Genomic DNA, 28,000 nt, shown 5'->3' on the forward strand with positions numbered 1-28,000 from the left:
GAGAGGGAAAAGAAGATCGATCGGGAGGAGAGGGCGAAGGGGCCGCACGGGTGGGCGAAGGTTGGCTTGGGTGGATGGTTCGACCGGGTCGGGTCTGGGCTGGGATGTGGGTTGTGGCAGAGAAAAAAAAAAAAAAAAAAAAAAAAAAGAATAAGAGTCGATGGATTAGGTAAAAGTAAAAAAGGGTAAAATAAGTGATAAATATATAAAATAAAATAAGAGATATTTTAAGGGATCTGTAATTTTTAATCCCCAGTGAACCACTTCTCGGAAATCGAGGGAGGGGGGGGGGGGAGGAGAAAAACGGGGAATAAAATATGAAATCAGTAGATCGTGGTGGTGGTGGTCGTGGGGAAATCAAGGGGAAAAGGGACCCAAGGGTCAGAGAGTGAGAGAGTTGGAGATAAGAAAGGATGTCAAGAGAGGAGACACGGATGATGTCAAAGGAACAGTGGATGAAGTGGAAGCTTTTTTTGAGTTATGTAAGAAAGATTTTAGGAATGATAAGGAAAGGGTGAAAAGAAAAAGAGAGAGAGAGGGAGAAAGAGAGACAAGAGAAAGAAGGTAAGAGATGAGGGAATGACCGGGGTGGTAAGTAAGTGGTGGTGGTGCTGGTGGTGAGGAACCGAGCAGGAAGGAAAGAAGAGGAGAGAGAGGAGAGGAGAGGAGAGGAGACAGAGAGGAAGAGGAGGAAGGAAGAAGACCTTAGAGACTAGAGGGAAAAGAGGTTCGTGGACAATGCGGGCAGAAGATGGAGAATTGGAATCACTAGCAGAATTCCCCAGATGAACCCAAGATGAAGTCTTGATTGACAGTCAAGATGAAGAGAAACCAGACACACTTTTTGACTGACAGGCTATTGACATGACATTTCTTCATTTACTCACTATAAACTAACTAACTAGTAGTAAACCACAAATAAGCAGAGAGTTCTTCGACAGCAACTTAACCACCACAAGCTCAACAAGGTTCGTACTTCCTGCTGCTGGGGATTCCTGCGGATTCTGCCAGTCTTCCAGAAGCTCTGCGGCACGGCAGGCTTGCGTCGTCGTCGTCAGATCCAATTGAAGGCTGTGGGTGGGTATCCCGTATGGTAATGTGATTACAGATCCGATACACACACACACAAACACTCACATACACACAGGCCAACCAACAATAATAACAATAACAACAACAACAACAATCACCAAAGTGACCAAACAGCCTCGACTCTGCCACTCAGCCTACTATTTGTCTGGGCGTCTGAGTGTCTGTCTGTTTCCTCCGACTTCGTTCTCCTCGAGGGTTTCAGGTTTCCGATAGGATGGGGACGATCTGACCATGCAATCGACTCCTCCGACTAGTGACGGGCGTGCCTCGGAGCTGAACAGATTAATCCCGGGTTAGATACTTACTTTGTTACTAGAGTCGAGTCTTGACCTGAGTCAAGTCTAAGCTAGATAGGTACGATCGGCTGTGTGTTCCTCCCCACTTCCCTGCTCTTTCTCTCGCTCGCTCGCTCGCTCTCTTTCTTGGTGGTGCATCTGGACTCCTCGTTTGTTGCCTGTATTCGGCTGACCGATGTAAGGAATTCGACTAGAACCTCGATGGAAGTTGCCAGGATGCAGATTCATTGCAGGAGTGTGTGACTTGCCAATGCACCACCCAGGGATTCACCTTCATTAATCAACCTAATGAGGACGATAAAAAAAAATTAGAATAAAATGATAAATTTAGTATTTATTCAGGCATTATTATGCCCGATGAGTATTATAATAATGATAATACTAATACTAATACTAATAATAATAACTATTATGATTACTATGATTCAATTGCCCTGAACGAAGAAACCACAAGAACCAGTGGAGAGATTAAGGACACAGGATACGTAAACCCCCCCCCCCCCCCCCTCAGTTGCTGCCCGTCCAGAACCAAAGGAACCACAAATGACAGTACAGGGAAAAAGAAAAAGAACACAAAAGGAAAAAAGGAAAAACAGGCAACCCGAAAAGAGATAGAGTGAGCGGAGAGAAGGTAAGAAAACAGAAAGAGAGCGAAAAGAAAAAAGTGGAGAAAGATGACGCTTAAGCAAGCGATCTCATTAGCTCCAGGCTGGACTCTGTTGGTTTTCTAGAATTTCCCGGGCGGGGCTTGGCGCCTTAGCCGGGCGCTGGAAGGAGGGATGATTTAATTTCCCTGCGCTGGTTGTAATTATTATTATTATTATTATTCAATCACTTGGTGCACGCTCACTACACTAACTTGTACTGGTTAAACATACTTGTCCTCTCCATCTTCTTCATCGTCATCATCATCACCGGGGAGGAAATTTTTCGGCCATCCCAAATTACTCTTGCTATCTTAATATCATTTTCGAGGGTCTAGATTAGATACCGGCTAAAATGACGATGAGCGGGCTTGATCCAAAGTGGCTCTATTTCAACCCTGGAAACTGAAACTAAACAAATGACATCAACAAGTCAGTTTCCCCATTTTCCCCATCATCTTGGGTTGAGGTACGTACTACTATTGTGCAATTTATTTTACTTAACTGTTTGAATCCACACATTAATATTATTGTTTTTTTTTCCTGGCAGTTGTACTAAGTACTTCCCTTTTACCCTCACCGTTAAACTCTTAAACTCACGAACCCTGGGGGAGAGAAGGGTTCATGTCCCGTCGATCGCCAGCCACAAAGCGACACGACGGCCCAGATACTAAACAAGTACAGGTTTCCCAGCAAAGCAAAGCACCGACAACGAGTCAGTGTAACAGCCTAACCACCTACCTTAATAGTGACTAGTTTACTGGTTAGTAGGTGGTCAGTGAGGAATGAATGGATGTGGATTGCTGTTCTGGCCGCCTTGCCCGCCCGCTTCCTTCCTTCCTTCCTTCATTCCCTTCCTTCGGCAGACACTGACTGACTGACTACACTGAACTGAACTGACTCCCCTCCCTCGCGCACACACACCATCTTTTTTTATTTTTTTTTCTAGAACTTCCATCCTATCCCGTCTGTCCGCCCGATCCTTCCGTTCATCCACACATCTCCCACACACACTCTCTTCCCCCCTCATCCATTCATTCCCACATGGCGGTCTACCCTCAGCTCTCAGCTTGCAGAGTGCAGAGTGCAGCCTAGTCTACTGGCCTTGGCACTGCCGGTATTGCAATGTTTATGCCTTTTATCCAACTTAGAACTATATATTATAATTTCTTCTTTTCTTAAATAGGTGATCTATTCCGTGGTCACAGTACAGCATGTCTTATGTAGTTGTGATTACACCATCTATAATTCATGCGGATTTGGTCACAAAAACCCAAAGGGAATGAGTTCATCCCTCCCTTACCCTACCACCCACCTCCTCCTCCCCTCCAAGTGGCAACTGGACAATTGGCACAGCACAGCAGCAGTCAGCCACAGGTGACGTCGACTCTTCCCTCCTTTCCCAGCTATAGTTGGTTAGAAGGGGGCGTTGTTGAGTCACACTGCTTACTTACTAACCACGCCATAAAATGGAATGGATGGATGATGTGATGGCTGACCCATGGTTAAGGGAAATGAGAACCCTGTGCGGCAGGCTACGTACGAGAAATGGCGGAAGCCTCTTACGATTGTACGATATCAGAGTTAATAACTAAGGGTATTATTGATGATGACTTAATAAATGTATTACTATCTTTATTATTTCCTAGATTCTAACTCCATGTTATTAACTTACATCCAGACTATAGATACAATTAAGTCCAACAGATAACTAACCACAAAGTGGTCAACTGATGATTAATAATCCCCCAAAACTGAAGGAATGCAAATCCCGCCTTGCCGATTCGTTCGCGAATCCCACCAATCAAAATGTCTGCATACAGCCGTTCAAAGTTCCCCGACCGGACGGGCTGGCCGGGGGAGGAAGAAGATCACGGGTCAATCCTCAGTTACTAAGTAGTAACTTATCTACTACACATGCAAGGAGGAAACATTCGCCTCGGTAGTTTTCATTTACAATTATCTATCCAAAGTTTGAGATAAGATATACCATAGAATAATCATGGAATTTTCGCTCGGAGGTTATTACCTCTGTCTATTACTACTCACTACACTACAGACTAAATATAGGATGCGATATACATACATAGTAGGCCGCTGGCGTAAGTTGCTGGGGGTTGTGGCTAGTTGTATAACTATTACTAATAATTACTGACTAAAATATATAATAAATATTCTATTATATTGTATATAATAATTATACTAATATTTATACTATATATATAAACTATATTTAAGTATATAATTATTTAAAGCTTATTTCATAGCTATTTACTACTGTAGAAAACTGATTAGTTTTCTTTTTAAATCTATCTAGTAAGAGTTATTTTACTTATTATTTATTATATTAAATATATTTTTTACAGTTTATTTACTGTTACTTTATTTTTTCTTTATTAGAGATCTTATATTTTTCTTTTTTTTTATAACTCTTTTTTTTATAATTTTCTTCTTTATAACTTTCTTTTTTTATATTTTTTTTTATTTATAACTTCTCTCTTTCAAGTATTACTTCTATTTTTATAATCTTTATATAAAGTTCTAGATATTTCTGTAGAAGGCTAATTTAGTATAATAAAGAATAAATTTAAGAATATTATTAATTAAAATATAAATAAGCTGAAAAGTTTTTATAAATAATATAAAAATAAAATATTAATCTAGAAGAAACAGGTGCAGGTATAAAATAGAAATTAAAGATATTTTTAATAAAAGAGAATTTAGCTTAAAAGATTATTAAAAAAGATAAAAAAAACTTAATTAAATTTTTTAAACTTAATAATAAAAAAGAATAAAGAAAATAATTATAATCTAATTTTATTAAATTATACTAATTAGAGTTGTGGAAATATCTTAACCAGATTAATAATAATATATAAAAATATAAAACTGGCTTAGCCTGTATATAAAAGCTTATAATTTAAAATAAAATATAAAAATTAATTAAATATAATTAAAAGTATATTAATAAAACCATGTAAAATATAAATAATTATATTATATATTTTATATATTTTATAAGATCTGAGAATCTGAGCTGCAGAAGTAGTATCTTTTATTAAAGAAATTTATATATTAATAAAATAAATATAATAGTATAAATATTAAAAAATATATTTATATAAATATATAATTCCTTTCAGATACACAAACCAAGTAGAAGAAATATATTATTTAGAATATATTTATTAAATAAATATTTCAGGAATAATCTATAAAAGTCTTTTATAATTAATTAAAAAAATTTAAAATATTATAGAATAAGAATCTACTAAGATTTATTAAATAAGATCTGTGAAGGCTGCTATTATTATAAAAATTATTAATAATATTATAATTAAAACTGCTATTATTATAAGTACTACTAAAATAAAGCTAGAATTTAAATTAAAATTAAATAATTTTAGTCTATCTAGTCTGTCTATTAATTAATAAAATAAAAAAAAAAATAATTTAAAAATATAAATTATTAATAAATAAAAAGAAGCTTATCCTAGAGTAATAATTATATATTTTTAATTTTAAAGACTTATTCTAAATATATATAAAAATAAAAACTGTATTCTAGCTGTCAAAACTATATATATTAAAAAAAATAAAATATTTAATTAATATAATTAATAATACTAATATTAATCAGGTACTAAATACAAAGATATAATCTAGTAATATTTTAAAATAAAAAAGAATAAAGAAGATTATTAATATATTAAAAATATTATAGAATAATATTTTTGAGTCTACTATCTACCAGATAACAGAGAATCTTTAATAATTTTTTAATATTAATATAAATATTAATAATCTTCTGATACAGCTTATACTTAAGAATTATAAAAAAATTATAGTATATAAGAAATAATTAAATATAGAGAAATATTAGTTTAATAATAAAAATAAAATCTATATAAATTTAAATATTAATAAAGATAATCTCCAGCTTAAAAATATAATTTATAACTAATAATTAAAGTTTTAGTAATCAGTTTATATAAATTATATAATTAATATAAAGCTTACTGACTTAATAATAAAAATAATAATTATTAATATTATTAAAATAAAAAAGATCTGGAAGACTGTTAGTTTTCTCCTGTATATAAATATTATATTAAAATATTATAAAAGATTTTTACAGTTAATAAAATATAGATTCTTAATTAATAAAAATATAAATATAATAAAGTTATCAAAGATAGAACAAAGCTTTTAAAAAATTATTTAATTTTAATTATAATTCCACTCCATTTGATTAATTAGTAGATAGATAAGATTATATTAATAATTAATTTATTTACTATTATATTATATTATAGTAATGGCTGCTACTAAAAAAAAGACTTTATTAAAAATAAGTTAATATAAAAATATTCTATATTTAAAAATAATATTAATAATATTAAAATAATTATAATTATATTCTACTAGATACTAAAGACTTAATATAATTTATAAATAGTTAAAGTATAGTATACAATAAAAAAATAAAAATATAATATAATTAATTTAAAAATACTAGCTAGTTTTCCTGGGAATTTATATAATTTTTTTAAAATTATAGTATTTAATAAAATATATATATTATAAAATTTATTATTAAAATTATTCCTTGCCTGTATATAGTTATATATAGAATTTAGATTATTATTAATAATTATACTATTTTATAATAATATAAGAGACTTTCTGGAATATAAGAAATTTCTTTTCTAGTCTAATTTTTAAATAAATACTATAATAAATATTATACAGATAAACTAGATAATAAATATTATAACTAATAATAATAATAAAAAGATTTTTTATAATTAATAATTCCTGACTAAACATGTTCTAAATAAAGAAAATAATACTAATATTATTTTATATTAATTCTGAAGAATCCTGGCACGGATAATAATTAAGAAAATATAAGAATTAATATTATTAATTAGATTAGCTTAAAAAATTAAAGCAGATATATTTCTGGTTTTTAAGAAAATTATAATATTAGTATTTAAATCTAATAAATTTATAATATATAAGATTTATAAGACTGTCCACAGACAGAATATCTTTATTATAAATAAAAAAAATAATAAGTAAATATATTAATATATAAATAAGCTGTATAAACTAATAATAAATTCTAGTTAACTAGAATTTATAAATATTAAGACTAGTTTAGATTCAGTATAAATAATAAAGATATTCAGTATTATCTAATATTATAAATAAATAAATTATATCTAATCCAAGCTGGAGAGTAAGACTATAATAAAGAAATTTTTTATAAAAAATTTTTATAATTAAGTTAAGAAGATAATTTATATAAAAATATTAATAATTAATAGCTTTATAAACAAGATAGAACTTAATATTAATAATTTAAAATAATTTTTAAAAAATATATTTAAAATATAAATAATATTATCTATTCTGTAGGACCAGATATTTCTTAAAAAAAAAAATATAATTATCTAGATCTACTTTTTAAAAAAACAGATATATATTTTAGTAGCTCTTATTAAAATAAATATTAATTATATAATTATATATACTAAGCTTACTATTAATAAACAGATCTATATTATCAAAGATTTTACTTATAATTTTAACTATTATATAATATTAATAATAAATTATTTAATAAATTCAGCTGGACTTAATTTTCAGATAATATATTATAATTTTTATCTTTTTTTTTCAGCTATTTTAAAAGCTATTATAAATTAAATTATTAATCAAGTACTTTGCATAGAGCAGACTAGAATTATATTTATTTATAAATATTAAATTCTGAATTTCTTTAATATTTATTTTATAAAATATAATCTTAATAAGGCCTTGCTAAATTTAATTATTATAATATATATTAATTTTATATTTATATTCAATAAATTAACTGCCGGGTTCTCAGTGGATAGATAGATTATTTAAAATAAGAAATTAGTAACTTTTATAAAGAATAAGAAATTTAAAGAAAAGAATATTATTAATATTAAAAAAATAATAAATTAGATAATACAGGAGATTTTAAATAATTTTAAGAATTTTTTTTTAAATAAATAAATATTTACAGTAGCTTAACTAGTTGTTATTAATTAATAAAATATTAAATATAAAATATTTAGAGAAAGGCTTTTATAAAATATATTATAAAAAAATAATTAGACTTTAACTAATAGTAAATAAAAACTAGAAAAAATAGTTTCCTGGTTCTTGAAAATATTAGTTATATTTTTTATAATTTTTAATAAATTTATTTAAATATAAAAATTAGATTATAGATATTATCCTACTTAAGCTTATCTTTCTAATAAAATTAAATATAATTTTTATAGCAGACAGGATTAAAATCCCAGTTTTTAAAGATAATAATCTTTTAATAACTGGGAAACTTATATATAAAATAATAAAGAATTTTAATAATAATAATATAATTAATATTATAAATATAAATAAATAAAATAATCTAGCTAATATTTATACAGGTAATAATATTTTAAAATTTATTAAAAATATTATATATATTAATCTAGAGATAATCAGCACCGGTATAAAACAATATCTTATTAATATAAATAATATAAAAGGAGTGTATATAAATATAAAAATAAAAATTTTTTTTATTAATAATCTTTATAAGGTACCTGGATATATATATTAATAAATAAAAATTAAATATAATAAAATTAATAGATTAATATATTTATTAATATAGATACAGACTATTTTAAGAGTCTTAAAAAATAACTGTTTATATTTATTAAAAATAAAATAAATATAAAAAAAAAAATTATTAATATTAATTTTCTTATATTCCAGATTAAAGATACAGATATTAGGGTCAGAAATATTATAATTAAACTAGAATTTAAAATATAGCTTTAATTTAAGAATTATATTAATTATTTTTATTCTTATATTATATTATATTTAATAAGAAATTCTTTTTTTTATATAATTATATTTATCTTATTCTTATAATAATAATAATATTTATTTTAACTACTGGAAATATAGCAGCTGTTTTTTCTATAAGAAATAAGATTATAATTATATTATAAAAGACTTCTGTAGATAACTTATAAATAATTATAAAATAAATAAATTAAGAAATATAAGAGACCAGCAGATATTAAAAATAATATAATCAGCTAAAAAATAAATTAATAATAATATAAAAATTTACTAAGAAAATATATAGGACGGTACAAAAAAGCTATAAATATATATTTATAATAAAAAATATATTTTATATATAAATACACCCATGCACCAGGCATTCTAATAATATTTATTTATTAATATATTATTAATAATAAAAAAATAATATTTAAATTATAGATACTTTCTTATTTTCTTTTATTTATTTTTATTATATAAAAATATTCAGTAACTGGCTTTTATATTATAATATTATTATACTAATATCTATCCTGTATTTCTATTAATATTTAACAAATAAAGATAATAAATATTATTTAAAATAAATTTTAGAAATATTACTTTAGAATATATTAATTAATATCAGCTTAATATTAATTTTATTTTTAACAGACTTACTTTTTTTCTTAACTAGAATTTATATAAGAAATACTACCAGTATCAGATATAATAAGATAAGTAATATCTCTTAAGTATTAAGTATTTATATACTGCTAATAATAATAACTTTTAAAAAGAATATTATAATTAAAAATATATTCTAAGTAAATATTAAAAACAGCCAGAATAAAAAATAATATAATTTAATTTTTTTAAAGTCAGATTTTTTTATATAAAATTATAAAAAAGAAGATAAATAAACCAGATTTCTTATTTTTTTAAAATCAGGATTTAACTGGTCTATTCTAGCTAGAATATATTATTATAACTATAATAATATTAAATACTATTATTATATTATTACTATTATAAAATTTCCAGGAAATCTTAATATTTATTTATTTTTTTAATAAGTAAGAGTCTAATTCTGATAATCAGATTAATAAAAATAATAATTCTTAATTATACTAGCAGTCTTTACAAAAATAATTATTTATTAATTATAATAATTTATAAAAAAATAGACTAATTTAATTAAAGCTAGTTATTTTTATTAACTTATCTAATTAAATCAGAGTTTCTAAATCAGATAATAAAATATTTAAGAAAATAACTCTCTGTATATAATAGTAGTTTATTATTATTTTAAATAATAAAAAAATAATATAATTAATTAAATAAGTATTTCCCAGCCTCTCTGCTACTTATAAAATATATAAAAATATAATAATTTATATTTATAATTTTTATAAAATATAAAAGAATAAGTTTTTAGATCTAATATTAAGAAAATTTAATAATTAGACTTTTACTCTTTCTTCTTGATAGATATAAAGAATCTATTAATTAATTAATTTTATTTTAATTTACTAAACTATAACTAACTAGTTTAAATTTAATTAAATATTTAATATCTTTCCTTGAGCCCAGCAGGTGTTATTTATTAATAATTATTTTAATTTAAATAAAAATTAGTTATAATATAAATAAAGAGAATAATAAAAGACTTTTATAAATAATATTAATTAATATCAGATATTATAATCCAGCTTATAATATTAATTTATTTTATAAATATTAATAAATAATATTTTATAAATATATCCAGCACTGCTTTATTAAATAAATAAAATTATTATTTTATTTTATATATCTTTAATAATTTACATGATTATAATAAATTTCAGAATAAGTTTAGTATTAAGAATTTTTCCTGCTATTCAGTACTTGTAATTAAGATATATTATATTTATTTAATTATTAATATAAATAAATTTACAGAAGATAATCTTGTTAGAGTATATAAAAAAAAATATTTTCTTTTAAAAGAATCTGATAGATTAGATTACTTTAATAATAAAATAAATATAATTAAATTTTATTTATAAAAACCAGAGCTGGCTATTCAGAATAAAAATAAGATAATTAAAATTATATTTAATATTAATAAATAGAGATAACAGCAGAGCAATAAAAATAAAAATAAAGATAAATATAATACTAATAATAAATATAAATATAAAAATAAAAATAAAAATAAGAATAAGAATAATAATACTAGACAGAAACTAGAAAATATAAATAAAATAAAAAAAAGAATACTAGACTGGAATTTAAATAAATAGATTATAATATTTATAAAATATACTAAATAATAGATTATATTAGATTATCATAAAGTTAATAATTATAAAAATTTATATTTTTATAAGAAATTATACCTGAGTATTATTATCTAAATAATTATTAAATTATTTTCTTTTTTTATTTCTTTTTATTCTGTATTTCTAATAATAATCTTCTTAAAATAATCTGCTATAATACTGATAATAAAATATTAGCTATATATTAGTTATATATTAATTATATATTCAAAGAAATATAAATTTATTTAAAATTTTTATTAATTTTAAATTATCTTCTTTATCTTTTTTATCTTATTATATATCTTCTTAATTTCTAGTATAATATCAGTAATCTTCTTAATAATTTCCAGGATTACAATAACTTTCTCCAGAACTTTAGCCGAGAAATCCAGGAATTTAAGGAAATTTTTTATAATAAAAAAAATAGACTTCTTTTTATAAAAAAATAGACTAATAAAAATAAGAATAATTATAATAATAATAATAATTATAATAATAAATATAGCAGCAGGCATAGCAGCAGTATAAAAGATAATTTAAAATAATAGTATAAAAGTTAGATTTAATAGAAGTATAATAGTAGAAATCTTAATAAAAAAAAATAAAATAATAGAAGAGAAAAAAAAAAAAAAGAAAGAAAATAATTTTTATATAATTATAAATAAGTCCTGCTGCAGGTCCTACTATAAGTCTTATAATAAATTATAATAAATAATATAAGAGTATAATTATAATAATAATATTAAAATAAAGCTATTTAAATAATTAATATTTATAAAAAAATTAAAAGCAGTAAGCAGAAATAATAGAATAAAGATAATTAATAACAAGCTATAAATAATATAAATTATATATATTATTAAATAGATAATAAGAAGCTGTATAATTAATATTATAAATTTAATAATTAATAATTAATTCTACCTGCTATATTATAATAATTATAATATTAATTTTTATTATTAAATATATAAGATCTTATGAAAGGCTTTTACAGAATTTTTTTAGTATTAAAAGACTGGTAACTAAGTACTAGTAATAGAAATTAAAATTATATTATAATTATAATAATATTAATTATTAAGTAATAATAATATTTAAGTATATAGTACTAGTACTACTACTGTAGTATTATAATAATTTTAGATATATATTTATTATTTATTACAGTTAACTATTAATATTAATATTATTTAATAATAGTATTCTACTTACTACCCCCTTATTTATATGATTCATGATATATATATATTTATCTTAAATAAATATAAATATAATAAACTCTTAATAATCTTTATAATAATATTAATTTATAAATTATTAATATATATAATATCTATCTTTCTATAATTAATACTTTTAGTATTAATATCTTTAGTTACTATGGTGGTTATATATATAAATTTCTGATAATAAAAATATATCTAAGTTCTAGAAAATATTATTTATTAATAATATAGTTCTAGATATTATTAAGCTTTTATTATAATCTATAAAATTTATAAAGATTATCTAGAATTTTTACCTCTAGTTATATTTCTTATAAATTAGTTTTTATTTTTCTTTATTCTCTATTATTTAACTTAAATTATATTTTATTTTATTCAACCAGTCTATACTAATTAATAATATTTATTATATTTTATTCTTAAAAAATTAATTATTAAAGATTAAAATATAATATAAGTCCTCTCCCTGTTAAATATCTAGATAATATTTTTATATAAATAGAATCTGTTTAATTAGAGTATATTAATATTAATTTTAATAGTAGCTAAATTAGCAGTAACTAGTAATTTTAATATAAATAACTTTTATATTAATCCTGATACTTATACCAGGTATATTATTAATATTAATTCAGATAATAATATAAAGATAAATATTAATAATAATAATAATAATAATACTGGTATAGATATTGACAGTAATACTAGTTTTAATAATAATATTAATAATAATATTAATATAAATATTAATAATATTACCAGTTCTGATAGTAATACTGATATAAATATTAATAATATTACTAGTTCTGACAGTAATACTAATAATAATACTAGTATAAATAATAATACTAATTTTATTAAAAATAATATATCTCTTTTTAATATAATTTATAAAAATATTTTTTCTTTTCTTAATAATTTAGAAAGTCTTCTGACTATGTCTTCTCAGGAGATTCTTTTTTATAAAAATAAAAATAACTAATAGAAATCTTTTATAAAATATTTTAGATTTAATATTAATTATTCTTAAGACCAGCTCTTTAAATTTATTATTATATTTAGATTATGGATTTCTACTACTTTAATTTCTTAGAATAATTATATAGTATTATATAAAATATTAGTCTTAGTTATATTACTTAAAAAGCTCAGATCTATTCTTAAAAAATTAGATATTTTAAAAAAATATATATAAAATCTTTTATTTATATTATTAATAAAAATATACTTTATTTTAATTAATTCTAAAACCCAGAGTTCAGTCTTACTGGTTATAAAGAATTTCTTAAAATAAAAAATATTTATATAATATATTTATAGTTTATTATATCTTTTTTCTTCTATTTTATTATCTAATCTGGAATTATCTAAGTTATATTTTAGAATAATAAAATATTTTAATTATCTTATTAAGCTATAATATTATTATATATAAAATTTATTTCTTATTATTATATTCAGCTAGTATGCCTCCTGTCTAGATTCTAAAAATATTTTTTTTAAATAATTTTATTCAGTTTATTTTCTGGTTATAGTAGTACTTTAATATATTATTTTAATATAATAAAATAATATTTATTAGTAAGAATATCTAGTCTTATTTATAAATATATAATTAAATTATTTATATTATCTAGTCTGTTCTTGAATCATATTAACTTACTAAAATTTAAAATAAATATAAATATTTTTTTAAATTTACAGATCCTTATATTAACAGTAGATATTAACTAATAAAGAATATAATATTTAAAATTTTTTTTATATTAATTAATAATTATATTAATTTCCAGCTTATTTATACAGATTCTTTAATTATATTATTTAATAATATTATCTTTATTTATTATATCCTAATTCTCTATACTGGATAGATATAATTATATGCTCTTATATATTTACTTTAAGTAAAACTTAAATTTAAGATATTTAAATATAATTATTTTATATAATTATCCTGCCAGCTATAAGTAAAATCTTTTTTTTTTTTTTTATTAATAATTTTAGAGCTTACTGTAATATATTCAGAACTTTAAAAAGAATTTATTTAATACTAGCTGGCCTGTTTTATCAAGAATAAAAATATTTAATTAATTTTTTTATTATAATACTGGGCTTCTATAGTATTTTATTTTAGAATATTCTAGTTAATATTAGTACTAATTTTAAAATTATTATAAAAGATTTTTATAATATCTTTTATAGAAAACAAGTAATTATTACTGTATTTATTATAATACTTACTAGAGATATATTATAATAAGCTAAGAATAATAGTATATTTAGTTATAGTATTAATATAGAATATCAGATTTATTATTATCTTTAAAAAAAAAAGATTAATTTAGAATATAATATAGTCTTTCACAGCTGATATTATTTTTAATATTAATATTATTAAATTAAGAGTAATTATCAGGTAATTATTTTTAAATAATAAAAATATTTTAATATTAAGGGAATACAGTCTATACTTTTATTAATTAAATAAATTATTTTAATTCTTGATATTATTCTAAGCTGTTTATATAATATATTTTATTTTAATTAAAAAGAGATTAGTTATTATTTTTTAGAATATATCTAGAAAATTTTTTTATTTTTTAATATTACCAGCTTCAGTACAACTTTATAGAGAATAATTTAATTTACTTATTAATTTTAATTTTTTTCTTTGAAATATTTAAAGATCTAGATATTATTAAAGCTTAGTTAGGAGATTATTATTTTATTTATTATTTTTTAATATTATATAACTACAGTCTGGTTCTATGTAAGATTCTTATTATAAATTTAATTATTAATATTATTTTTTTTTATTATAAATTTATCTTTATTTCTTCAGTAACTAATCCGTGTCTGTATAGAGATTATATTTATTATTATATTTATCTTAACTAGCTAAGTAGTGCTTTTTAATAATATATATATTTAAATATTTTACAGTTATTATATTTTCTAGTATTTAATAATTATTATTTCAGGACTAACTGATTCCTAGTTATATATTTTTAGAATTTATAATATTTTATATAATTTAATTCTTTTTTTTAATAAATTTAATTTATCAGTTTACTTATACACAGTAGAAAAATTACTGTATAATCTTAGTATAATAATAAAGAATAATAAATAAATAAAATATTTTAAAGTACCTGTTATTTATACTAGTTTTTATTTTAATATATTTACTGCTGAGTATAGTCTGTTTATAAATTATAATATTTTAATAAATAAGCTAAAGTATAGATAAGTATTTATCTGAATATATATAATTAATTATTAATATTTCTTATAAGAATATTTAAAAAATAGATTAATTATATTTTATTATCTTAGCTTATAGTTTATCTTTTTTAGTTAAATTAATTTTATTATTTTATATACCTGGGCCTCACTAATTCCTGGTAGAATAATTATTTAATTTTATTTTAAATAATCTAGAAATTATATAAATTCTATCTATATTTTATCCAGAAATATATTCTTACAAATAAATTTAATATTAATATATAAATCTTAATAATATATTTTACTAAATTTTATTATTGTTCTCTTTCTGAACAGAATATATTAAATATATTATTTTTTATTTATTAAAAAAAATATTCTATCTCAGTATCTGTTCAGTATAATAAATTTAATTTATTTTATTATTATTATATTAAGTTCTATTCCCGGTGAATCTCTGGTTATTTTATAAGATTATTATAAAAATTTTTTATAATAGTCTTTTATATTAATATTATATTAATTATCTTTTTATTTATAATTATTCACAGATAATTACTACTAAAAATTTTATTAAATATAGATTTTTATTAATATATCTTAGCTGTAGTATAAAATATTACTTTTAATTATAAATTTTCTTATTTCTTTTAATACAGTATTAAAAATCTAATAATTTAGACTAGATAATAATATTTTCTTATTATTATTTTTCAGAGAATTAATTATTATTAAAATTATAAAATAAGATTGAACAGGCATTTATAATAAATATATATAATAATTTTAAATAATTATTAACTAGTAGTAATAGACTGGATTTAATATATTATTTATAAAATATTAATTTTATGTAATTATTATAATTCAGTTCTTTATTATTTTTAATATAATTTTATATAATTTTCAAGATTCTTAATTATAAGAATATATTATTATATGAATAATATAATCAGTAGATCAGGGATATTTATAGTTTATATATATTATTTAATCTTATAGTATTTTTTCTGATTATAAGTAACAGATATTATTAGTATATAAAATATTAAATAAAGAATTATTTATTCTATTAATAAAATTTAATAAGTGTTATTGAATAGTATATAACTTTATAATAATAAGATGTAATTACTTAATTTAAATAAGATTTATTAATTTAAAATAAAATTTATCTAAGAATAACAGTAAATAATCTTTCTATAATATATAAATAACTGATTATTACTATATGTAACTGTTGCTAAACTATATAATAATAATAAATAAGAATAAGTAATTACAGGTAATAATAGTGAATGATAGTAATATATTATTATTAAATATTATTGAATGTACTACCACCCTCACTACGCGGCCCTTCGGGCCCCTATGTATATATATATATAAACTGTGGAATGGAAATATACTTCCGAACTGATGTATATAGGTACCACCATAATGATAAAAGTACTTCTATGCAGTCCACCTCACATACGCATATACTATATCACACTACACTACACTACCACCACCACCACCACCACCATCGTCATGATCACCATGATTAACCCCACTCCAACAATAAAAACCAAAGTACTAACTTACTCACTCCCCTCCCCGCAGCATACTTAACCACCACCACCAACTACATCCGACAATCATCTCTGCTTCAATCATACTCCTACTCTAAATAATAGTACTAGTATTAATGCATTACACAGCCACACACATCCCCATCCACCACCAACCAATCCCCTAACATAATCAATCCATCATTCCCAATGACTCAAAGATAAGAAAGAAAGACTAATTGCTAGACAAAACAAGACATGCCGTGTCAACCCTGCAGCTAAACCATCAGCCTCGGCAGTAGTAGTAGTAGTAGTAGTAGTAGTAGCGGTAGGCAGCAGGAAAACCAGGAAAATCAGTGTCTTACATCAGGATCTAACTAACCAGTAGAAGTTACTTACCCCGCATTAACCTACCTACTAGATTAACACCTTAAATTCCAGGTATATGTTAGTTATTCTGCCTTGATAGGCAGCAGCAGCAGCAGCAGCAGCAGTCCTTGCCACTGCATGCATGCATGACTACTACTATTGATCGACTTGGATGGGATTGGTCAATGGGTCATGAATCGCGGTGCTGGGGGTTGGCTGCAGGATCTGAGTCAGTCAACTAGCTAACTAGCCACTTACTACTAACTACTTTAGATTATATCAGGCTAGTGTACTGGTATAGCTATAGTAGAGTGTATTAATGAACTTGTGATGGCTGAATTTGGTATATTATTATGATAGTATTCGATTGTATTGAGTATTTCTTATCATGCAATATGCGATCCTGGTTGTAGCCACGGCATTAAAAAAAAAGTTCGAGTATGCGCCTTCTCATGATTATCAAAAACATACAAGAGACGACTTTGGAAAATGCCAGATGATAGATAGATAGATGGTGGACAGAAGAAAAAAAGAAAAAGAACTTGAATGACACAAAGAGACAACCGCACTTCATAAGTGGAAATCTAAAATCACGCTGATGAGAAAGCTCATAATATCCCAATCCCCATTTTTAACCATGCCATGACAGAAACGGACCCCAAATCAAGAAGCAATAAGAGAATGATGCAAAAGGTTAAAGAAATGAAAACAGAAAAAGGAAAAAAAGAAAGCGCTATAATACACGGAGTGAGTATTCTATACCAGTGGCAGGTAAGAAATGTTCGCGTCCTAGGAAAGCAAATTCTTCAAAGACGGACTCGCACTAGCCCCTGACCCGCCATTCGTCCCGCTGGCCGTGGTATGCCTGGCGGCGCTAGGTATAACCGGTGTGTCTTCTGGCTTAACCGGAGGCGTCGGTCCTCGTGGATCCATGTGTGCCTGCGAGACGGGCGGCGACTGTGCTGGCGCCCCAAGCACGCGATCCACAGAGTAGACACGTGGCGGGGGCCCACCATTCAATGCGCTTAGCGAATGTTGAGGCGAGTGCCGGACCATTGTCGCCTGTACATCCGGAGGCGATGCCGACGGAGCATATGGGCGAGGGCCTGTCGCATGGGAAAGATGAGGTGAGGGCATTGACACAGGTCCATACGGGCTCTGGTGCGTGGGGAATGGCTGGGGAGGGGCGTGGGATCCCGGAGGGTAATGGGATAGCGGTGGAGCATGATGAGAGGGGGTGGGCGGAAATCCGTTCATATGGTGTGCGGGCGGTGGTGGCGGCGGTGGTGCTGCTGCCCGATAGCCAGGGACAGGTAATCCGTTGCGCAGCTTGCTGTCACCAAAATCCGCCGGACGCTGTTCATAGCCGGGGTGCCATTCGGAGCCGCCGTGAGGGAGCCCCATCGGTCTAGGAAGCACTCCAGATTGCGGCGGATGGCCATGGTGATTGCCAAATGGGTGGTTGTGGTACTCGGTGAGCTTGGGCGCAGGCAGGACCGGGCGTTGTGCCGAGTAGGGAGATGGACGAGGCTCGGGCGATGGCTGGGGTTGGGCCACCGGCTTCTTAAGATGGCACTTGTGGCACTCGTACAAAGTCTGCGATCCTTCGCTGTTGACCGCCGATAAAGCAGTCTTCTCTGGACTGTACTCCCCGTTCAGGCGCGGCAGACCATGCTGGGATGGAGTCTGATGGAGATATGGAGGGCTTGCAGAGGCCGTGCTGAACCGAGACCCCACAGGGTCATTCAGACCAACCCCGTTAAGCAGAGGCGTCCGGTGGTCGACTCCGGTCGTGCGTCGCGACTTATCCAGAGGCCACCATCTGGGGCTGAAGGAACTCGAGCAGCGCGCACACTTTCTCGTCACATCAGTATCAGTGACAGGCCGGGGGGCATGATTTTCAGAATCGATCACCATCTCATCCGGAGCATCCTCTGGTGTTTTGTGATTGTCCTTTGGCGTTGTCGAAGCTGCTGGTGCTGCTGGAGCCGCTGAGACCACCGGGGGTGCCGTGACACTGTGAACAGAGGAGACTCGGCGGTTTGCGGAAGGTGTCGCAGTCTGATGTGAGACATTGACCAATTGTTGCACATATGCCGCCTTTCTAATGGTTCCCGTCAAGGTCAGGTCGGCTTGCTTGTATGCCTCGGCATACCGCCGCAGGGCGTTGACACCCTCTTCTTCTGTAGGCTCGCCGATCTCATGGATCGTCGCCGACACTGGATGATGAGGGCACCAGATCCCCGCCGAGGCCGATCCAACCTCTTCTCCTAGCCGTACACTGTTCACAGTATCCCTTCTAGAGCTTTTGATGGGGGTAATGTCAAACCCAAACTTGTACTGCGCTTGGAATGCACAACCGACGTGGAAACGGGCGTTGCAGTTGTTAAAATGGCACGGCACACATGCGCCTTTATCGCTCTTGCAGATCTTGCACACATCGCGCCACCTATCCCTTGGGATCAGACTGAATCCCTCAGCTGGCTCGAGCTCCTTTGCGTTGCCGAATTTGATCTCTGGCGTCCACATGGCACACGTGACATGCACCCAGTTGTTGCCGGCCGTTCGCTTCAATGGCTCTCGAGGACCGATGGGCTTGCCCACGGCCTCTTGCCTTTGCCGGTAGAGTTTGATAGCTTCATTGACCATCTCCTTTTCCAGCCGCTCCTTCTCCCGGTCTCGTTCAGTCTTCTTCTTGTGCGTGGACCTCGGCGCCTCCATCAATTCATGCTCCGTCCAGGTCACCGGACACAGGACACATTCATACGTAGTCGAGATCATGGGGTCGCGATCGTTCGAGCACATATCGCAAAGCCACTTGACGCAGTTCCGCGACGGGCTGACACCGTAGCAGCTTCTGTGCACGGTCAGGCGGCAGTCACGGCAAGACAGATGCTGGTCGCCTTCCGGCTCCATCTTGTTGCAGATGGAGCAAGGGAGCGTTTTGGCCCTAGGGGGATCGGGAACGATTGGTGGAGGTTCAGGGATGCGGTCCGCAGCGACTTTCTTCTTTGGAGCTGGCTCCACGGAAGTGGCTGTCGATGTCGCGGCGCTGTCTTTCTCGGTGGTCCGCCCCCCCTTCTTCTTTGTAGTCTCCTGCTGCACCTGTGGGTTAGCGTTCACCGGGACGCCGATTGAAGCCGCAGTCGCTGCAGTCGCGCTGTTGATACTGATGGGAGTCTCGGTGGAGACGAGGAGTTGAGTCAGAAGCTCCTCATCTACTCGGCGACGCCAGGACTTGTTACCACTTTGCGCGATCTTTTTGGCCACTTCATCGACGCTTTCCCACTGGATACCGTACTTCCTCCATAGCAATGCACAGCGCAAGCACAGGGCCACAGTCAGTTGTGATCCCTTATCTTTTTGCTTCGACGCAGGCTCGCTCGAGGTAGTAGTGCCTGGCGCAGTACCTGGGGCGCGCCGCCACTGACGGGAGGTTCGCGTCGAGCAGAACTTGCACTGGAACCCACGCTTCTTTTCGACGGCTTTGTCGTTATCAAATGCCGAGTCATCATGATCGTCGGCCACATCGTCCACTAGCTTCGCCGCACTGCTTCGCTTCGCTTCCTTCTTGCCCCGTCTGCCTTCATAGGCGCCCCAGATTTGACGACCACGCGGCGTTTTCTTCCACATGTAGTAGAACCTCACAATCTGGTAGTGAGGTACAGTACCCACGTACTTGGTAATATTCCGCCACTCCGACCCAAACTTGGAAACTGCCTGTTCGAAGAGTTTCAGTTCTTCTGGGCGTAGATGCGGCTCTTTGAGATCCTTGTACTTGTTCATCGTCTTCAACTTTGCCAGAGCCGCGTCGGCATTGAAGCTATTAGAGTAAAGTAGTTCGAGAGCCTTGTCGAGGAAATTAGTAGCGTATTTCTCTTCCCCAAGTTGGGGAGCCAACGCCTTGGCGCGTTCCATGTAATCGTCCACGAACTTTTCCCGCTCGGCGGGGCTGAGATGGGAACCAGGCGCGTCGTCTTCGCCCCGAGAGGATGGAACCTGGTCTGCAGTGGGCATCTTGAACATTGGCTCTGCAGTGCGGACTTGCTTCCCGCCCACAGTGACTGGTTCGTCTTCACCGCGCCGCACGTACCCTAGGGGCTCGTCCATGACCCACTTCGGTCGGTTGGCCTTTTCCTGTTTGGCGGCTTCGATGGCGGCCACAGTTTCCTTGGAAAGCTTCGAATCTTTGCGACCTCCGGATCCTCGCATATACTTTTTCTTGATGTCGATAGGCTTGACATACTCCACCGGCTTTCCAGGCCAGGCATTCACCATGGCCTGATGCCGAGGACCCAACCGCGAACTGGCGCGCGGGTAAATGCGGTCGTCATAATCGAGGGCGTCTTCGACACGGCAGTGAATTCCCAAATAGCGATAGGGCCACATTCTGGCTTGCGCAACCTGTTCTTCTGTAGCCGGACGCACCTCTTCTTCCACAGGTGCCGGAGTGCTGCTTGTGGTGCCATTCGTCGCGCCATGGGGTTCTTCTTCCTCCTCTTCGACCATCTCCTCATCAGCTTCCGGCTGATTCTCACCCAATATCGGAGTATTCCGTGCCTCGAGCTTGCGTTCTTGAGCGCGACTGCACGCTGCGCAAGCCCAAGCAAAGCCACGGGCCGGCTTCTTCGTCAGTACCGGTCGAACACAGTACATATGATAAGTGCTGTGACAGACGGCACAATCAACCGAGTCATTGCTATTCCAACGTTAGTATGATTGAATCAGCCCATCATAGAGAGTATGGATCGGTATACCTTGCGGCGTACAAGCTACAGCGCTTGCAGGTCTTCACGGCGCTGGTGAGCTCCTTCCGTCGTCCGATCTCGACCAGAACGAACTTCCAGCGCTCGTCCAAAACCTTTTTGACGTTGCCCGGGACGTTGATGACCTTGCTGGTTGGGATTACGTCGTAGTAGCGGTGGATGTATCGGTCAAACATCTTGTCGTACCAGAAACAATCCCGGGTCTTGCGGTACGTGTCGATGTCGGTTATCTCCGACAGGTGCTGGATCTGGCATTTTCCGCGTAGGGATGTGAGAGGACATGTGTCGGAGTGCATGGAGGCAAAGACCAAACGCGTGTCGGCGACCTTGCGCTGGATGTCACGTGGGCGATAATACCAGTTCACCCGCAGTGCCTCGATCGGGCCGGAGGGCGCATCTTTAGAGGGCAGGAATTCCATGATCCGTGCCAGATAGTACGGTTCCCCCGGCGGTTCACAGATCAGGTAGACGTGGTCTAGATGAGAATACTCAGTATAATTTTTTGTCACAGCAGCAAGGTTATCAAGTAAAAACATAATAGAGAAATAGAGAAAAATCAAGGAGGTGAATCTCACCATTAACGGCGTAGGTTGTGCCGTCATCGGCTCTGAGTTTGCCATCTTTTAGATAGGCACCGCGGCTTTCGAAACTGACCATGTTGGTTTCGGCCGGGTTGTACGCTAGTCCTGGGGCCGTCGTAAAGATCTTCTTGGCTGCATTCCCACTCGCAGCGTTAGAGGTGGTGGAACTGGCCGGCTGTTTCCGTTTCCTGGACGAAGAGTTGGCTGAGGTCGGTGCCGCCCCCTCCTCGAACTTGGCGGAAAATGAAGAAGTGCCAGGAATCAAGTCCTTGGCAGCAGCCGCGCCATTGGCACCATTGACCGCCGTTAGACTCTTCCGCGACGTTGCCGATGAGACGGGCTCCTCACTGTCGGCTTTGACGCCATTGACGAAGCTGCCGGAAACACCGCTACTCCGTTTGGCGGACTTGGAAACTGGTTGGGCGATCTCCAGGTCGACGTCGATGTCGCGATCTTCCGCATAATTGGGGCGGGGAGCGGCATTGCGACCTCTGGAGCGAGTCCCATACGGCGCTGGGGTGGTCGACGCGCTGGGAGGTTCCGTCGCGGTGACGTCTGAAGCAGACGCGCTGACGGCCATGGGTTGAGATGTGAGGTCGTTGCCGGTGGCGGCACTTTGGGGGGTGGGCGCCTCTACCGACCCCGTTCGGGAAGTCTGGCCAGGGGTGGGCATTCGACGGGATGTGCCAGATGGCGACGATGAGTTGGGTTTCCCGGGATTAAGAGGGGCCTTTTGGGATGGTGACCTGTCCGGGGCCATGGCCAACCCTCTAGTGGAATTCCCAAAATAGCCTCAAGTAAGAGGAGATGTATAATACCAAGAAAAAGGGTAGCGTTGTTGGGGGAAGTAAGAGAAAAAGACGTGGGCGATGCACCTCCGGCGTGGTTGGTTGGCGTTTGAATGTCCACAGGATAGAAAGAGTAAAGGGAACACCAAACTGGATGGGGACGACGCGGAGATGCAAAGCTCAGCAACGGGCCGGGACGGAGAGTCGATCCCTCATGAGATGGGGAACTCTGCAGCCGGGTGGAAGGGAGAGAGAAAGAGAGAAAAAAGGGAACACGAAAAAAAAAAAGAGAAGAGGAAAAAGGGAAAATGGATCAGGCCTCGCACTGCAAATATTTGCCCGAAGCAACTGGGGAACCGTCAATCAATGGTACCCGCCAAAACCCAGAAAGCGTAATGTAATGGAGAAGTGGCAGCAGCTTTGCTTGTCGGGACCGATTCACTTTAGTTTCTCCCGCAAGGGCGCCGAAAGGGTCAAGATTGGTGGGTGTTTAAAAGGGCAAAAATTGGAAAACGCCCACAGGGTGCGGAATATCAAGATCGACAGGCTTCCGGAAAGTGATAAGAACAACACCAACCCGAACGGGGCGGAAGGATTACAGAGGAACAACAAGAAGAAGCAGGAATAAAGCAGACCGGCGGGGAGGAGAGACTACCGAACTGCATGAACGATGAGGCGAAAAGGAGAAGAGGGAAGAAAGAAAGAATGTAGGAGGGAGGAGGGAAAAGAGACAAGAGACGAGAGAGGAGGAGGAAGAGGAAGAGAGAAAGGGAAAAGCAAGTGAAAGTGTGTGAGAGAGAGAGAGAGAAGTGAGTGAGGGAAGAAAGAAAGAAGGGAAAGGGTCGCTGGAAACGTCGGAGTAGTAAAATGAAGGTTAGCGGCGGTGGAAGCCAAACAAGCAGTAGAGCCACTTAGGGCGTTGGGAGACTCGTGGGGTGAGCACAGGATAAGATCAGTACTTGCACCACCAGCCAGTCAGATCTCTCCAGTCGGCGGAGGTGGCAGAAAAGTACGACCACAGGAAGTTATGGGAGTCAGTCAGTCCGTAATGTGTTGTAGGGGCAGGCAAGTAGCGAAGCTAGATACAAGAGCCGTCGTTTAATCGGCACTAGTAGGGACCTGATTGATTGATTGATGGAGGATGATGTATGCTGGACCGGGACTACCCAAGCATGGAAGTGAAGCACAAATCCATACAGATGGGATGGGGGATGACGTTGTGATGAGAGAGAAAATTGTAGGAGTAATATGAGAAGCAGTTGTGTCTTAAGAGCGTAATTTGATCGGAAGGGGGAGGGGGGATAGATAGATAGTTTGGAGGGATTGGGAGGGAAGAGAGGGAAGAGGGAAGAGGGAAGAGGGAAGAAGATGGATGGATGGGTGTGAATGTCGGAGAGAGACAGAGAGAAAGAGAGGGGAGGCGAAGATAGTAGCCAGCAGCAATAGTAACCAAACTGGCACTTCTTTCGTGACCCGGAAGGAAACGCGAGTCAAAAGTCAGAAAGGGAAAAGGACAGGCAAATGGGAAATGCAACAGCAGCAAGTAGTAGTAGTAGGAGTGAAAGAGGAAGAAAGCGAGAGCGCGCGCGAGAGAGAGAGACAGAGACCAGAAAGAATCAGGAAAGCCGTCGAGGATCCCGACCAGTCCACGTCCTCGCCCCTAGTCCCGATGTGTTAATATGACGGATCCTCCATCCACTCCCATGAACCAGATGAATAGTTGCTTTCCCTTCCTCCCTTTCGCTTTTCCTCTCTGGCACATAACTTGCTCTATCGGCTCTTCGTCCTATCTGCACATCCCCATCCCGGCCATTTCTACTCATGCTGGCCCCAGCCGGTCTTGATACCTAGCTCGGACAGTACCCAGGTTTCCCTCCCTTCGCTCGCTTTACTTTTTGCCTCCCACTCTGTCCAAAAAAATATCCATGAGTTTGACCTACTCCAGCAGTCTACAATGGATGTATTATGTAGGATGCATGGTTGTATGGATGTATGTATGAATGGATATCCGTGTCTGGGCTTCGGGGTTTATTTTTATAGCACCTTGCTCCCCTTGCTCGTCCAGGCGGCGGCGTGTTTGACCCGTTGGGTGATCTACGTCGGGACGCTGGGTTTTTAGTGGATTTACTTTCGTACTAGTAAAAGATCCCTCCCTCGGATATTAGTCGCTGGCCCTTGGAGGGGGGAAGAGAGAGAAAGGGATTGTGTGGGCCGAAAGACCCGAATGCGAAAGAATGATGATGATATCGGGAGAGAGGGGCCATGGCGATTGAAGAACGGGGGGAGAAGAGAAAGAGAGGGAGAGAGTAATGGGAATGGAAGGGAAGGGGAATTGGGGAGGGACCTGGAAACCTAAAATTAAGCAGCAGGGGAAAAATGGAAGTAAAAAGGAAAAAGGGTAAAATTGAAAAGAAAATAAAATAATCAAAATACAGAGGACATGGGACGGACAAAGGGGAGAAGGGCAACGGGGGGGAGAGAACCGAAGGAAAATGATCAAGAGAAAAGATAATAATAATCATAATAATAATAATAATAATGATAAAGACGGGTCAAACGATCTTTGCATTCATTCATATTTCACGCATCCACATATCCAGTCATGCATTCATTCATTCATCCATTCATTATTATACTCTGGATCTATGCATGTCCTTCTCCTTCCCTCCATTATTACTTACATTCGGGCAGTCAATACACAGTTTAAAGTAAGATGGATAGCATGGGAAAAAAGACACTGCAGGTAGGAGATGAGGCGTGGCCAGGAGAACCAGCGAGAGGGCATGTCGAATCTGTGGCAGGAATGTTGTCACGTAGGGCAGCGCATGCGCGTTGGATCTGAAATCCAGAGCGCCAAGTCCTTGTGCAGTGAGTGCCGAGTGGACAGATGGACCCATCCATGCCATCGAAGGCGCAGCGGATATCGTCTGTTTCAGTCTAGGACAACGGAAACGGCGTCAGCATCGTAACCAGAAGCAGGGTCGGCTGGACAGGAAAAGAAATGGTTCAAGGTTCTTCTTCTCGCAGTTCCTTTTCCCCCTTTCCTTTTTTTTATTCCTTCTATTCATATGGAGAACGATTATCTTTGAGCTATGTCATGTATAATCTCAAGCTGAAAAGTGAGCGGGGGATTGTTGGAGAGTAAAGGATGGTATGGGAGGTCGTTCGTGGCAGTGATACCGCATTGTTACGGGGGTGTTCTGGAACTACGTACTAATCAGGGCCTCCTATTTGCAGAACACCCAACCCCCTCCTCCAAAGTTAGTGAATCACTCCGTGGAGTTGTATAGAAAAGATATAATAACAACGATAAACATCGGAAATGAAATCGCGTGAACTTGACTAAATTCTTTGTCTAAAATAGATTAGTTACTTTAGATATAGCGGCTGATCTATGGTGTTAGTGGCAGCAGCAGCAACAGCAACAGCATCATGTATGAAATCTCGTAGGCGGAGAGCATTTACTACATCAGCAGCAGAGGCGACTCGACGGTAATTAGCAAGCAGGTGGCCAGCCAGAAGGCGATCGAGGTTAAAACATGGTACCGGACTCGCCTTTTTCACCGTCTTTGAGTTTGGACCGACGGTCCATGCTGAGAGAGATTTTCCCGGGGGTGGTTTCTTACTGTCTGACCTAAGGGAAGGGGAGGGGCAAGTTGGCGCAAAGAAGTGGTCCTGTACGACCGGAGACTGGAGGCATGGATACGTGCTGGAAATGCTAAGCCATTTTAGCTTAGGCGGACAACCGAAAACTCGGTTCAGCGACACGACAGAAAAGGGTGAGGGAGGGAGGGTGCCAGTTCCATGGCTCCCTTCGACCTGCAATGCTAATTGACTAGTGGTGATTAGCAGCGACACAAAGTCGATCCTCAGGCAGGCCCGGGGCCTTCTTATGTGAACCTACCCACTCTCGGCCACTGAACTGACGGCCCCATCCCTCCGGTGCGGAAATTTACTCCTATCACTTCCGTGTGATCCTAGCCTGCGAGGCCAGTCTTGCCGGGACAAGCCGTTCAAGAACGCGCGGGAGAGGGAGAAATGATATACAGTTGACGGCGGTTGTCGCTGTGCTGCAAAAGAAGCAGAAGTGGGCGCATGTGGTCCAGCTGCGGCTATGAGGTGATGATAACAGTAATCCGTCCACCAGAGCGGGAACTTGGCCCAACCCTTAGCGCCTGGTCTAGGGTATAATAATAATAATGATACCACTTCAACTCGCCTTCCTAATCCTAGCAAGCCAACAACTCCTTAAAGTAGTAAGGTACTTACTCCTTA

General features: G+C 33.3%; 2 protein-coding genes across 2 annotated transcripts; both read right to left on the reverse strand.

The window, feature by feature from the left end:
- Positions 1 to 22,322: 22,322 nt before the first annotated feature.
- BO79DRAFT_160531 (DNA-binding E3 ubiquitin-protein ligase SNT2) lies at positions 22,323 to 23,697 on the reverse strand (the record flags this gene model as incomplete). The annotated part of the gene is made up of 2 exons (XM_025678992.1): positions 22,323 to 22,831; positions 22,932 to 23,697. The coding sequence occupies 2 exons, from the start codon at positions 23,695 to 23,697 to the stop codon at positions 22,323 to 22,325; spliced, it is 1,275 nt and encodes a 424-aa protein (XP_025534424.1).
- A 2,960-nt stretch (positions 23,698 to 26,657) lies between these two features.
- Positions 26,658 to 27,317, reverse strand: BO79DRAFT_233222 (uncharacterized protein; the record flags this gene model as incomplete). Its single annotated transcript, XM_025684276.1, has 3 exons — positions 26,658 to 26,769; positions 27,099 to 27,210; positions 27,272 to 27,317. The coding sequence occupies 3 exons, from the start codon at positions 27,315 to 27,317 to the stop codon at positions 26,658 to 26,660; spliced, it is 270 nt and encodes an 89-aa protein (XP_025534425.1).
- Positions 27,318 to 28,000: the final 683 nt, after the last annotated feature.

Source organism: Aspergillus costaricaensis, assembly GCF_003184835.1.
Source record: "Aspergillus costaricaensis CBS 115574 unplaced genomic scaffold BO79scaffold_53, whole genome shotgun sequence".
Lineage (NCBI taxonomy): Eukaryota > Fungi > Ascomycota > Eurotiomycetes > Eurotiales > Aspergillaceae > Aspergillus > Aspergillus costaricensis.